At 37.7% G+C, this 14,318-nt stretch overlaps 2 protein-coding genes across 2 annotated transcripts; one reads left to right on the top strand and one right to left on the bottom strand.

Moving 5' to 3' along the window:
• Positions 1–848: 848 nt before the first annotated feature.
• Positions 849–6,530, bottom strand: ccdc96 (coiled-coil domain containing 96). The gene is made up of 4 exons (XM_059354210.1): positions 5,452–6,530; positions 4,582–4,848; positions 2,148–2,495; positions 849–1,327 (listed from the first exon to the last, which is right to left on the bottom strand). The coding sequence occupies exons 1-4, from the start codon at positions 6,214–6,216 to the stop codon at positions 1,025–1,027; spliced, it is 1,683 nt and encodes a 560-aa protein (XP_059210193.1). The 5' UTR covers positions 6,217–6,530; the 3' UTR covers positions 849–1,024.
• A 1,094-nt stretch (positions 6,531–7,624) lies between these two features.
• tada2b (transcriptional adaptor 2B) lies at positions 7,625–13,484 on the top strand. The gene is made up of 2 exons (XM_059354212.1): positions 7,625–8,263; positions 12,022–13,484. Exons 1-2 carry the CDS (start codon positions 7,994–7,996, stop codon positions 13,234–13,236), a joined length of 1,485 nt encoding a protein of 494 aa, XP_059210195.1. The 5' UTR covers positions 7,625–7,993; the 3' UTR covers positions 13,237–13,484.
• Positions 13,485–14,318: the final 834 nt, after the last annotated feature.

Raw genomic sequence — 14,318 nt, 5'->3', positions numbered from 1 at the left:
AAATCAGATGGCAGCATCTTGGTAAAGTCAATCAACAGCTTATCCCCAGAAAAAAAGTGGACCAGGTACAAAAGCTGATCAGAGTTTATGGTTAAAACTTGTTTATTTGTGCTTAATAATGTTAGTAGTTTGACTATTTTTTAGCAAAAGCAACAAGCTACGACACTGCTAGTCAGGAAGTACTCATTTGAGAACGAATAGACTTTTACTGTCGTTCCTTAAATGAGAGGGTGTAAATGTAAGGAAATAAACAGTTTTAACCCATAAGAACCCAGACCCAGTTATCCATAAAGGAAAGTTATGGGGGATATATCACAGACCAAGTGAACCACGCAGAACATATTTATGATGTGGTTTTTTTTGTCATTTTGTGTCTCTTTTTTAGTAATTTTGTGTCTTTTTTGTGTCTTTTTTAAGTAACTTAGTTTTTTTCTGTCATTTTGTGTCCTTTTTTTAAAGTAATTTTGTGTCTTTTTAAGTCATTTTGTCTGTCTTTTTGTGTCTTTTTTTAAGTCATTTAGTGTTTTTTCAGTCATTTTGTGTCTTTTTTGGTCATTTTGTGTCTTTTTTGTGTCTTTTTTAAGTAATTTAGTTTTTTTCTGTCATTTTGTGTCCTTATTTTAGTAATTTTGTGTCTTTTTTGGTCATTTTATGTCTTTTTAAGTCATTTTGTCTGTCTTTTTGTGTCTTTTTTAAGTAATTTAGATGTTTTTGGTCATTTTGATACTGCCTCCAGCGACCCCCATGTCATTTGAGTTTGAGACCCCTGTTCTAGAATATTTAAAGTGTTTGTTACATGAGTGTCACCGTGGGTTCTTATGGGTTAAACACTAGTGAATTAATTGTGTAAAAATTAACCCTGTTCAAAGACAATGCTTAGTTTTTGTACTTATCAGGTCCTACTGATCCAAAATATCTAGGAGAAACTAACAATACATACAAAACAAAAGCTTGGGTCTCAGGAGGTTAAGATGCTAATTCAGTCATTTCTTCCTTCACTCATGAACTTCTCCAGCTCCTTCTTCTATCTGCCACAACTGAAGACAATCTGACCTTGCCGGCACTTCAGCTCCTCCAGTTGCTCCTCCAGGAGGTTGGAGGCGTCTACAGTGGACTCAAAGTCCTGAAGCAATATCCTGTTCCCCAGTAGTCCCCGATGCTCCTTCAGCCTCACGTTGTCTCTCTGCAGGCTGTTGCGTGCCTGCCTAGTTCTGGTCAGGAGATCCCTCTTCTTGGCCACCAAGGCCTCCGTCATGTCCAGCTGCTCTGCTTTGGCCTTCACCTCCATCTGGCTCCAGAACAGCTTCTCCTTCACATTTGACAGGAGCTGATAGAGCGTGTAAGAGCAGATTTAATGTTAATTTTTGTGTGTGTCATGGTCCGATTGTGATTGGCGGGTCAGCCTATATAGATGGGACAACCTGGTCTCACAGGAATCCGTGAAATAGCCACGGATTTCGCTTAACTCAAAATCCGTGGAATAGCCACGGAATCGCTCAAATTTCCGTGAAACTGACACGGATTTCGCTACAATGCAAGTTAATGACAGTCATATCCCGTGGCTATTGGTTTGTTCCAAGTCACGTGACTTTCAAGGTCCCAGCGGTCAGAACAAAAAACATGGCGGACAGTTCTCTCATTTTTAGTGAAAAATCAATATTTTGACTTAGTTTCTGCATAAAAATGGATTTTGATCACAGTTCTAGCGAGAAATATATGTTTTATTTTCTAAATATTCACTCAGTGAATGTACATAATCACTTTGTATGTTTCCTTTATTTTCATGACTATTTACATTGTAAAATCATCAAAACTATTAATGAACACATGTGGAATTATGTACTTAACAAAAAAGTGTGAAATAACTGAAAACATGTCTTATATTCTAGTAAGCAAAGGGTGGTTACTTTGAGGAATCTAAAATACAAGACATGTTTTCAGTTATTTCACACTTTTTTTTGTTAAGTACATAATTCCATATGTGTTCATTCATAGTTTTGATGCCTTCAGTGAGAATCTACAATGTAAATAGTCATGAAAATAAAGAAAAACGCATTGAATGAGATGGGTGTGTCCAAACTTTTGGCCTGTACTGTACCTGTACCGAAATGACTTTGACGCCTGCACCTGTGGTTTCCTGAACCTACCTCCAAGCTGCTGCTGATCTTCTTCTGCATCTTTAAAGATTCCTCATTTTGCTTTTCAGTCTGTTTTTTCAGCTCCAGCCTCTCAGCGTGCAGCTGCTCAAACTGGAGACTGAGCGTGTCCTTGGCGTGTGTGTCCCCCTGACGGAGCTCCGCCTCCAGCCTGTGGGTCTTGATCTTCAGCTTGAGGTGCTTGCAGCGCAGCTTGATCAGCTCCTGCTGCAGAAGCTCCTCTGTTGTGAGGGTTGCCTCAACTTTGGTCTGAGCAGCTTGTTTCCCCAGGTATCGGCTCAGTACGCTCACAGCAACATCCTGCTTCAGTGCCACAAATGCTTGCCATTCATTTTCCACCTGAGGACAAAGATGAAACAGTTCACTGATCTGTGCACCAGACAATCAACACCTTTTGTGCAAATGTCCCCTAATTTGGGTGTTAAAAATATTTTGGATGACAGAATTTGTGCATTCATATGGAAATGCATGCAAGAGCCTGGCTCTAGCAATGGTAATTGAGTGTGTAACACAGGGGTGTCAAACTCTGGCCCGCGGGCCAAATTTGGCCCGCAGTGTAATTTTATTTGGCCCGCGAGCCAATATCAAATTATTATATTATTATTGTACTATAAAAGCTGACCCGCCGGTATTATACGCCGCATGTACCGCTAATACTAGATTTATTATTGTTATTTTATTTTTAAATGTATTAACCTGTTGAAAAACTTTATTTTGATATTTAAATCAGAAGGATGCAAATAGAAAAGAGGCATACAATTTTTATTTGTTTTTTATTTAATAAATTAATGACATTGATGTGTTTTTTATTTGAAATTTGATTTTGCATGTCTGCACTATTTAGTTATATATTGTATGTTTATAAGAGTTGCTGGTTCCATATTTAATGTTAAAGCAAAACATGTTTGGTATATATTAAAAGGTTTATTTGTTCAATGTTGGCCCGCGATTTTATTCAAGTTTTAAATGTTGGCCCATTGTGTATTTGAGTTTGACATCCCTGGTGTAACACCACATGTCAACTGAACTGCACTTTAACCCTTTATCGGGCGAAGAACCATATTTGGTAACTTCAGCGGTTATCCAAAATCAGGTCCCCATGTCTCTCTGTTTGGTCGTAGGACCACATGGATTTCTTCCAGCTAATCAGCAAAGATCAGGCTACGTCACAGACGGTGACATCATGACATCTGACCATCAGTATGAAAATAATATAATAATATTTACTTTATTGACCTTGACCTCCAATTTAAAAATGAAAACTTTAGCTAAAAAAATCTGCAAGAAACAGTCGTACAAACAGCTTATTCTTCAGTTACTTGTAATAATAATTAGTATTTAGAGAAAAAAAGTTGCAAATTTGCTAGATTAAAGTGGCAAATCTACAAGAAAGAACGTCGCAGACTTAAGAGATTTAAAGTGGCAAATCTGCGTGAAAAAAGATGCAGATTTATGAGAAAAAAAGTGGGGGAAAAAGCTACTTTTTTTCGCAGATTCACCACTTTAAATCTCATAAATTTGCACATTTTTTTCTCGTAGATTTGCCACTTTAATCACGTAAACTTTTTTCTCAAAATATTAACCCCCCCCCCCAGGTCCGTAGGTTTTTTTTACACATTCCATATTCCACGTTCTGGCCGTATGTAATATCCTCCAATATTGTCTCGGGTTGAAATTTGGAATTTGCAAGTATTTCAATGAGTGTCCTATTAAGAGTTAAGAATATTACTGTTGGGCCTCATTTGTAATAGTCAGGCAGCTTAGGACCAGATTTGATAAGAATGGGGACACATTGGACAAAAGCATACATTTTTTCCCACATGCTCTCTATCACTATAGGTTTCAAGTGTACTCTGAAATTAATGCACATTTGCAACATTTAAAATTCTTTGTTGAGCATGATAGTGTTTTGAAAGTCAAAAAAAAGATTAAAAATCACATTTTATGTTGGACTAAAGGACTAAAAAAAGACACAAAATGACCAAAAAAAGACACAAAATGACAAAAAAAGACACAAAATGACTTACAAAGACATGAAAAGAATTAAAAAATTGACAAAATAGCCCAAGACTCCATAGAGTTAAGTTGTTAACCCATTTCTTGTTCCCTGAAAAAGGCCTACTTGTATAATTCTGAAATGTACAATATTTTTCAGTTTTGGTTAAGCTTACCTTTTTTTATTTACCTCTGGCAGTTCACCACTTACCTTTGTACCCTTTCAAATATATATATATATATATTTATGGGAAAGAGCAAGCTACCTACAAATATTGCCCAGAATGCATTGTTTTCTACAGTATAATACAATTTTAATGAAAAACAGTATGTTACTGTCACAATTTGGCTGTTTTCTTACAGCCATTTGTTACAGTGTAGCTAATCCACCTGTCTATAAAGGCTGCACAGCCCTGGCAGTAAGACTAACCCTGTGGAGCTCCTCTTGGGCCTTTGAGCTCAGCTCCTCCGCCTGCTGCTGAGCCGTCTCTGACTCAGTGGAGAGCTTCTGCTTCAGATCAGTGAGGACGTTCATGTAGTCGTCATACTCCTGCTCCAGCTGCTCGGACGCCGCCGCCTCCCCGTGCAGCTGAGTGTCGTCCTGGGCCTTCCTGTGGAAAAACTCTGCCAGCTTCATGTGCAGCAGGCTGCAGCGTTGGCTGGCCTGATCCCTGTCCTCACACAGCTTGTGGAAGAGCTGCATGTATTCCAAGGTTATTATCGTTAACGAAAACTAACGAAATAACGAAAACTAGAATTGAAAAAACATTTTCGTTAACTGAAATAAAAATAAAAACTAGAGTTTTTTAAAAAACGATAACTAACTGAAACTGTATTTTGTGGTTACAAAACTAACTAAAACTAACTAAAATTATAGTGGCAATGTCCTTAGTTTTCGTTTTTGTCAACTTTTTTCATTCATAATTCAGTGTTTCTATTAGAACATGCAACACATGGTGAATATGTTTACTGAGACTGGGATGTTTACACTAGAACCAAAATTCAAAACAGTTAATAACCTTATTGGGGCTGAGATGGATAAACCAAAGGAAATAAAGGAAACATTTATTATGACCACTTTGAATCTGGCACCCAACACATAGCCCATTACAAAAAAAAACTAAAACTAACACTAAAACTAATAAAAACTAAACTAAAACTAAGCATTTTCAAAAACTAAAAACTAAACTAAAACTAGAAAACTCACTCTAAAAACTAACTAAAACTAACTGAATTTGAAAACAAAAATTCACAACGAAATTAAAACTAAAACTAATGAAAAATCCAAAACTATTACAACCTTGATGTATTCACAGTTGGCGTCCTCCTTGTGCTCCTCCAGGGTAGGACTGCTCTTCTGCCTCTCCAGGGTTTCAAAATCCTGTTTGGGAAGTCCGTGCTCATCATTGCTGCTAATTTCAACCATTTTTTCGTGGGCCATTTGCTGCTCATTGACTTCATTTATCTCCACAGCCGAGTCTTGACTTGTGGTGATGTCATCGACACCCAGGAAGTCCTTTCCAACGCTCTCCACAGCCGAGTCTTGACTCGTGGTGATGTCATCGACACCCAGGAAGTCCTTTCCAACGCTCTCCACAGCCGAGTCTTGACTTGTGGTGATGTCATCGACACCCAGGAAGTCCTTTCCAACGCTCTCCACAGCCGAGTCTTGACTTGTGGTGATGTCATCGACAACCAGGAAGTCCTTTCCAACGCTCTCCACAGCCGAGTCTTGACTTGTGGTGATGTCATCGACACCCAGGAAGTCCTTTCCAACGCTCTCCACAGCCGAGTCTTGACTTGTGGTGATGTCATCGACAACCAGGAAGTCCTTTCCAACGCTCTCTCGTGGCTCAGAGGGGGCTGCTTCTTCTTCTACAGGAGCCCCGTCAGCTGCTGTCATACTTCCACTGTGTTCTTCATCATGATCCCATGCAACTATTTCAGCTGGGACACCTTCTGTTTCATTTCTATTAACAGTGATCACAGAACTGTCCTTCTCATTAGAGGGATCTGGTGAGACCACCCTGTCACTCTTTGTCTTACCTTCTGTCTTTCCATCCATTTTCAAGAGAAAAGAATATAAAAATAGAGTTTTATTTACTTTGTATTTTGCTGTAGTGCTCAAACACAGTAGTCAGTAGAACGGTTCGTTTTGTTTCGGTTGTCCTGGAAACTGGGGTCGGGGACCAATCAGAGGCGTCCTGACCTTCACTCATTAATATGAACGAGCAGGATGTGAGTGGGTGCGCTTCTTTTTATCAAGCCGGAGCTCGATCTGTTGATAAAGGATTAGTGTTCGCAAACTGGTTTAATCCGACAGCATTTTAATGTACAAACCGGGCTTTTGTATGATCTGAAAACAATTAAAAGAGTTACCAACAAATAACATTAGACAAAGTTGGAGTTCAGTATATAGTAGATTATATAGATTATAGTAGAAAATAAATGGTATATAATTATTAAAAAATAATAATATAAAAAATAAAAATAATAAATAAATAATATAACAATAATAATAAATAACAATAATAATTATTATTATAATAAATTATCTCCTTTTATGGCCCAATTTATAGTGTGTAGTTCACATAAAACACACATAAAATAGCAAAACAAAAACTAATTTAACTACTTGAATCGCTAGACAAATATATGTTTTTATTTTTTATTTTATTTTTTCTTCTTTTTTTGCTGGGACAGTTAGATTGTATAAATTATATGTTGATTGTAATTCATTGATTGTAAATATCGCTTTCTTTTATTGTTATTAGTTTTTCTTTTCATTTCATTTAAAATGAATAACAGAATTATAATAATTTATTGTAAATATTGCTTTCCTTATCTTGTTATCTTTTTTTCTGATGCTTGCTTTGGCAATATATACATTGTTACGTCATGCCAATAAAGCCAATTGAATTGAATTGAATTGAATATATATATATATATATATATATATATATAAAATTAAATAAAAATATCTTATAAATAATAAATAAATAATATAACAACAATAATAATAATAATAATTATAATAATAATAAATAAATAACAATTATTATTATTATTATTATTATAATAAATTATCTCCTTTTATGGCCCAATTTATAGTGTGTAGTTCACATAAAACACACATAAAATAGCAAAAAAAAGAAGTAGTATATAATATATATAAAATAATAATATTTTAAAAAATATATATATATAATATAACAATAATAATAATAATAATATTAATAAATAAATAACAATAATAATTATTATTATTATAAATTATCTCCTTTTATGGCCCTATATATATATATATATATATATATATATATATATATATATATAATATAACAATAATAATAATAATAATAATAAAAGAATATATATAATATAACAATAATAATAATAATAATAATAATAAATAACAATAATAATAATAATAATTATTATTATTATAATAAATGATCTCCTTTTATGGCCCAATTTATAGTGTGTAGTTCGCATAAAACACACATAAAATAGCAAAAAAACTAATTTAACTACTTGAATCACTAGACAAATATAACTGCAGGTGGAGTCCCAGCAGGCTGCTGCAGCATGTAGCTCACTGCTCCATCACTGCTTGTACCATAGAGCTGTGCGCTCGGGCTACACGTACACATAGACATATGCATCTATGGACGTACACACCGACTTCGCCGCTTGAACTGAGACGCCAGACTCCGCCTATCGCCGCACCGCGAGCTACGCCGGTGTCATAATGACGCGCACCCAGTGTATCGGGCTGCGAAGCTAGCGGTGCGCATGCGCGCAGCACTGCCTCCAACAACAAGAAGCAGGAGCCAGGCAACATGGCCGACCTGGGGAAGAAGTACTGTGTGAACTGCCTTGCAGATGTTACGAACCTGCGGCTTCGCTGCACCGACTGCCCCGATATCGAGCTGTGTCCGGAGTGCTTCTCGGCCGGTGCAGAGATCGGTAACCACCGGAGATGGCACGGCTACCAGCAGGTCGACGGCGGTCGGTTCTCCCTCTGGGGTCCCGAGGCGGAGGGAGGCTGGACCAGCAGGGAAGAGCAGTCGCTGCTCGATGCCATCGAGCAGTATGGATTTGGGAACTGGGTACATCACTTTTAACTTACTTTACATAAGTATACCCTCTACAGGACTCCATGAACACCAGCTGTGTTTAGAGTACTCGGAACATGTCAGGAGTTGAAGATCGCTAATATAGATAATATAGATAAAATGAGGCCATCGTCACCTTTTTGTTCTCATATCGTACATACCCTGTTAAAATAATCGCCTAACTCATTTTTTTTTTCTCCAAGTTTTGCAGGAAACATAAAAAAACTTCACCCAAAGTGTAACATATGACATTTATTGATCATTTCACTCAAAAAGGACGTAAAAAAAAAAGGATGGCTATTGTAATGTAACTTAAGAGAAATAAATGACTTAGGCAATTTTTTTGAACATGCCTTTGTGACTTATGCAAGATATGGTAACACTTTATTTTGAAGGTGTCTACACAAGCCTGTCAGAGACATGACATGACAAGTATCATGAGCATTAATGTTACTTCAAAGTGTCATTAATGTTCATGACACATCCCATGTCATGTTTATGACACACTCATGTCACTCTTATGTAGACACCTTCAAAATAAAGTGTTACCATATCTTGCTTAAGTCACAAAGGCATGTTCAAAAAATTGCCTAAGTCACATTTTCTTTTGACTTAGGCATAATAAATCCGCTTAAGTCACACACTTGACATAGGCCATTATCTTAAAGGGTCAAAATCACTTAAAATAACTTAAGAGAAATAAATGACTTAGGCAATTTTTTTGAACATGCCTTTGTGACTTAAGCAAGATATGGTAACACTTTATTTTGAAGGTGTCTACATAAGAGTCACACAAGCCTGTCATAAACATGACATGACAAGTATCATGAGCATTAATGTTACTTCAAAGTGTCATTAATGTTCATGACACATCCTGTGTCATGTTTATGACACGCTCATGTCACTCTTATGTAAACACCTGAGAGTAAATTGTTAAACCAATATTAGTCAACAATAAAACACTGATAAACTAAACTGATAATAAATAATTTCCCTCTTATCTGATGCCTATGAATGTGACAAATTGTCAAAGAAGTGATGATCTTAAAGGGGTAAAATCACATGATCTGATCGACTGAGGATGTAGGTGATTTTAAAATTTTGACAAAAAATGACTTAGGCAATTATTTTAACAGTGCTCGATCTCATCGAGCAGTATGGATTTGGGAACTGGGTACATCACTTTTAACTTACTTTACATAAGTATACCCTCTACAGGACTCCATGAACACCAGCTGTGTTTAGAGTACTTAGAACATGTCAGGAGTTGAAGTTCGCTAATATAGATAATATAGATCAAATGAGGCCATCGTCACCTTTTTGTTCTCATATCGTCACCCTGTTAAAATAATCGCCTAACTCAGCGGTTCCCAAACTTTTTCAGCCGTGCACCCCCTTCTATGTCCAAACTGGGTTGACGCACCCCCACCTTAAAAAAAAACAAAATGCAATAAGAGTTTTTATAGCCATATTAAAGGTGGAGGATGATGACAGGCTCAGGATCAGAGGCAGAAAGCAGATCAGTTGGGAAAATGTTATAATATTTTGAGCTGCGTTGAACAAAAATTGCATCAAATTTAAATGAGCGTGGAGTGAACACAACCCCCCGTCATCATAACACAGGTTGGAAAAATGATACAAGAACAAGAAGATAACTTCTTCTACGCTTCATTATAAGATCAAAAACAACCAAAAATAGATGCAAAAATGACCAAAGATGACACAAAATTATCAAAATAGACACAAATTGACCAAAAATACATGTAAAAATTACCAAACAACCAAAAAATAGATGCAGAAATGAACAATAAATGACACAAAATTGAGCCTGTATTTATCAATTAATTAATAACACGTCTTTATTGTGTGGGGGAAAATTTTTTTAGTTGTGTTATTATCAGACCGCCATTACATTTTTCATCTCGTGCACCCCCTAGCAGCAGCTCACGCACCCCCAGGGGTCCACGCACCACACTTTGGGAATCCCTGGCCTAACTCATTTTTTTTCTCCAAGTTTTGCAGGAAACACAAAACACTTCACCAAAAGTGTAACATATGACATTTATTGATCATTTCACTCAAAAAGGACGTAAAAAAAAGGATGGCTATTGTAATGTAACTTAAGAGAAATAAATGACTTAGCCAATTTTTTTAACATGCCTTTGTGACTTAAGCAAGATATGGTAACACTTTATTTTGAAGGTGTCTACATAAGAGTCACACAAGCCTGTCATAAACATGACATGACATGTATCATGAGCATTAATGTTACTTCAAAGTGTCATTAATGTTCATGACACATCCCATGTCATGTTTATGACACGCTCATGTCACTCTTATGTAAACACCTGAGAGTAAAGTGTTAAACCAATATTAGTCAACAATAAAACACTGATAAACTAAACTGATAATAAATAATTTCCCTCTTGCTCTTTGCTGGGTTCTTATCTGATGCCTATGAATGTGGCAAATTGTCAAAGAAGTGATGATTTAGGCAAAAAAAAACAATTTTGACAAAAAATGACTTAGGCAATTATTTTAACAGTGTGACGATATTGTAGTAAACGTCGGTCCACTGACGTTAAATACATTTGGGATGTCAACTCACTATTATTATTATTATTGTTTTCAAATTTGATATTAGTCCCTCTCCATGAAAAGCTAGCTCGTTTTTACCTGATAGCAGTATTTAAAGACTTCCTAACTCTGAGTTAGAGAGGTTAAAATAAAAATTTGGTCGTCCTCCAACGTTTTTTTGTTATTGTTTATTTTGTCTGTGTTGTAATTTATTTCCCTTTTTTTTACCAGGAAAAAATAAATGTCAAAAAAGTCAATCATAATTGCATTACAATGTCTTTAAATCAGCAGGGCAAATTAAATCATACACATTTATGAAACAACTTAATATGAATACAACATGTAAAATGAAAAAGATGATAAAAACAAAACAAATTCAAAAGCTTTTTAGCTGGTAAACAATTAGCTCCTCAATGAGAACAACTTGCATAGCCCCAAAAATAACATATTCATGAAACATAAATGAAGAATAAATACAAGTGCTATTAGAACTTCTGCAGTTGTTCTTGTCTTCTTCCATCTTCCATCAGAGCATCCCTAGAAAGTAGATTAGAAAGTCTATCAACTGAATACTGTCTCTATTATATATTCACTATTATAATTACATTGTTCTCTCCTGTCAAATTACTTGGAATCTTTCAGGGAATTATGGGCCCTAAAAATAAAATGTTAACAAGAAAAGTGAAAATTGTTTATCACAATCCAAGAGCCTGTGATGACATCATCAGATAGCTTGTTTAGTCCAAAACTATGTAAAAACATACAGGCAGAATATTCTGGAACCAATGAACATTTTACTTAAATATTGATTGATCATTTGACCCAGGGGTGTCAAACTCTGGCCCGCGAGGCAATACCAAATTATTATATTATTATTGTACTATAAAAGCTATTTATTTAGTTATATATTGTATGTTTATTAGCGTTGCTGGTTCCATATTGAATGTTAAAGCAAAACATGTGTGGTATATATTAAAAGGTTTTTTTGTTCAATGTTGGCCCACGATTTGATTCAAGTTTTAAATTTTGGCCCATTGTGTATTTGAGTTTGACACCCCTGATTTAACCAATGATTAGTTTCAGAAGTACTCCGGTTTGTGGCCCAGTAAATAACAGTTCCCCTTGTGTATCACTATGTTGCTTAGTAACAGCTTGTTGTCTGTGTTGTCTTTCAGGAGGACATGGCAGCTCATGTCGGAGCATCCCGAACTCCTCAGGAAGTCATGGAACACTACGTCACCATGTATATCCACGGCAACCTGGGTAAGGCCTGCATCCCTGACAGCATTCCTAACCGGGTGACGGACCACACCTGCCCCAGCGGAGGGCCCCTGTCCCCCAGCCTCACCACCCCGCTGCCCCCGCTGGACATCAGCCTGGCGGAGCAGCAGCAGCTGGGCTACATGCCTCTGCGCGACGACTACGAGATCGAATACGACCAGGAGGCGGAGAAGCTCATCAGCGGGCTGTCTGTCAACTACGACGACGAGGATGTGGAAATTGAAATGAAACGCGCCCACGTGGACATGTACGTGCGCAAACTCCGAGAACGCCAGCGGCGCAAGAACATCGCCCGGGACTACAACCTGGTGCCTGCCTTCCTGGGCAAAGACAAGAAGGACAAGGAGAAGGAGAAACCAGGAGTATTGGGAGTCCAGGGCACCGCTGGAGGTGCCGGTGGGGCGGGAGCCAGCGGCGGCACAGTCGGGTCGGGTTCCACGACAGCGGTGGGATCGGGTCCCGTTCCCAGCACGCCCAAAAGAAAGATCACCAAGGAAGAGAAGGAGCAGCGGGTCAGACTGCGGGGACTCTGCCAGTTCATGGCTCACCGAGAGTTTGAAGACTTCTTTGAGAACATGCATAAAGAACGCGTGCTGAGGGCCAAGGTGCGCGAGCTGCAGCGCTACCGACGCAACGGCATCGCCCGCCTGGAAGAGTCGGCCGAATACGAAGCTGCACGCCACAAACGGGAGAAACGCAAGGAGAACAAAAGCGTAGTCACATCCAAACGGGGCAGCGGAGGAGGAGGAGGGGGGCTCGGCTCCGGTATAGGACTCGGGGCTGGAGCCGGAGGGGGCGGGGGCATTGTTGGAGGGTTGGGAGCCGGAGGGGGGATCAAAGAGGAGGGCAAAGATGGAGAGTTCGCCGCCATCGAGAATCTGACGGGCTTCGAGCTGCTGTCGGATCGGGAGAAAGTCCTGTGTAACTCTCTGAACCTCAGCCCGGCACGCTACCTGACTGTCAAAACCATCATCATCAAAGATAACCTGCAGAAAAGGCAAGGCATCCCGGCCAAGAGCCGGCTGCCCAGCTACCTGGACAAGGTTCTCAAGAAGCGCATCCTCACCTTCCTCACAGAGAGCGGCTGGATCTCCCGAGACGCCTCTTAGCAACCCGTCTTCGGTCAGGAAGTTTAGGATCACTCATAGCTGATTTGCTGTAACAAAACTACTGGCTTTTATAAGTGACCTTGTGAATATGTACATTGCAAAGAAGAAGGATGACCCACTGGAAAAATATATTTTCAACTAGGAACAAAAATATGTCTATATTTTTACTATTGGAAAGGGACGGGGGTGAAAGTACTTGGTCTCCATATTGTTACTACAATAAAGAAATATTGCGAAAAAGTATAAAACAGTTGCAGAAATATTTTAGTGTTATGGCAACAGTTTCATGAAAGGTTTAAAATCCAAACATGGACAGGGTGTAAGTTGTTTCAGGGTGAAAAGAAGGGCAAATTAATCATTACATTTCCTCAAAATTTAACAAAAGATTAGATAAATAAAGATTTTTGTGGGGTGAAGCTTTGACAGCATGGCTCTGATGGCTGACAGGAAACATCAGAGTTGTGGTTGTAGAGGTTTTTTGGGACCTGTTAAACTCTACCTAATTTGGTCAACTTGTTAACTATTTCATCAGTAGAAGCTGGACTTTCCAAAAAAAATTTTATGTTTGAACAACATTTTGAGGCGTGCATTTTCAGTCAACTCTTCAGCTTCCTCTGGATACTGCAGGAGGGAAATCAGACAGATTGATAGAACTGCAGATGTTATCTTATCATTGATATACCAGTACACATATATCAGCCATACAGCAACAGGAAATGTAAGGAAAGAAATGTCAATTCATATTTAAGAGACACTGTTGTCTGTCCACCAGAGACCATTGGCAAGTTAGTTTTTTTTACCAAATTTAAAAGATCCTTATTATAAATATAGATTTTTTATGGTTTAAAGTAGAACATTGGCTTCTGTTTTGTATTTGAGAAACTATATATTTTAGTGTCTTTCTCTATAACATTAAATGGTAATGCAAAATTGCAACAATCCAAAAAAATCCCATTAATCAAAAGTAAAAAAACAAAAAAACATCATTAGGTATTATTTGTAGTGAAGTGACAACGAAGCTTCATGAACCATTTGCTTTATTTTTTGGCTCCACTAGATGGCGGTCTTGGCCTTAAAAAAAG

The sequence above is a fragment of the Centropristis striata genome, chromosome 17 (genome assembly GCF_030273125.1).
Source record: "Centropristis striata isolate RG_2023a ecotype Rhode Island chromosome 17, C.striata_1.0, whole genome shotgun sequence".
In the NCBI taxonomy this organism is placed as follows: domain Eukaryota; kingdom Metazoa; phylum Chordata; class Actinopteri; order Perciformes; family Serranidae; genus Centropristis; species Centropristis striata.
The sequence above is the reverse complement of the archived record's forward strand: the minus strand, read 5'-3'. Positions and strand labels throughout refer to the sequence as shown.

Bases quoted from the DNA above. Each gene is read 5' to 3' on its own strand.
- tada2b (XM_059354212.1), top strand. From the start codon at position 7,994: ATGGCCGACCTGGGGAAGAAGTACTGTGTGAACTGCCTTGCAGATGTT. The intron at 8,264-12,021 runs GTACATCACTTT...GTTGTCTTTCAG, and splicing joins AGTATGGATTTGGGAACTGG to GAGGACATGGCAGCTCATGT.
- ccdc96 (XM_059354210.1), bottom strand. From the start codon at position 6,216: ATGGATGGAAAGACAGAAGGTAAGACAAAGAGTGACAGGGTGGTCTCA. The intron at 4,849-5,451 runs GTTGTAATAGTT...GAATACATGCAG, and splicing joins CCAACTGTGAATACATCAAG to CTCTTCCACAAGCTGTGTGA. The intron at 1,328-2,147 runs GTAGGTTCAGGA...ACGCTCTATCAG, and splicing joins AGATCAGCAGCAGCTTGGAG to CTCCTGTCAAATGTGAAGGA.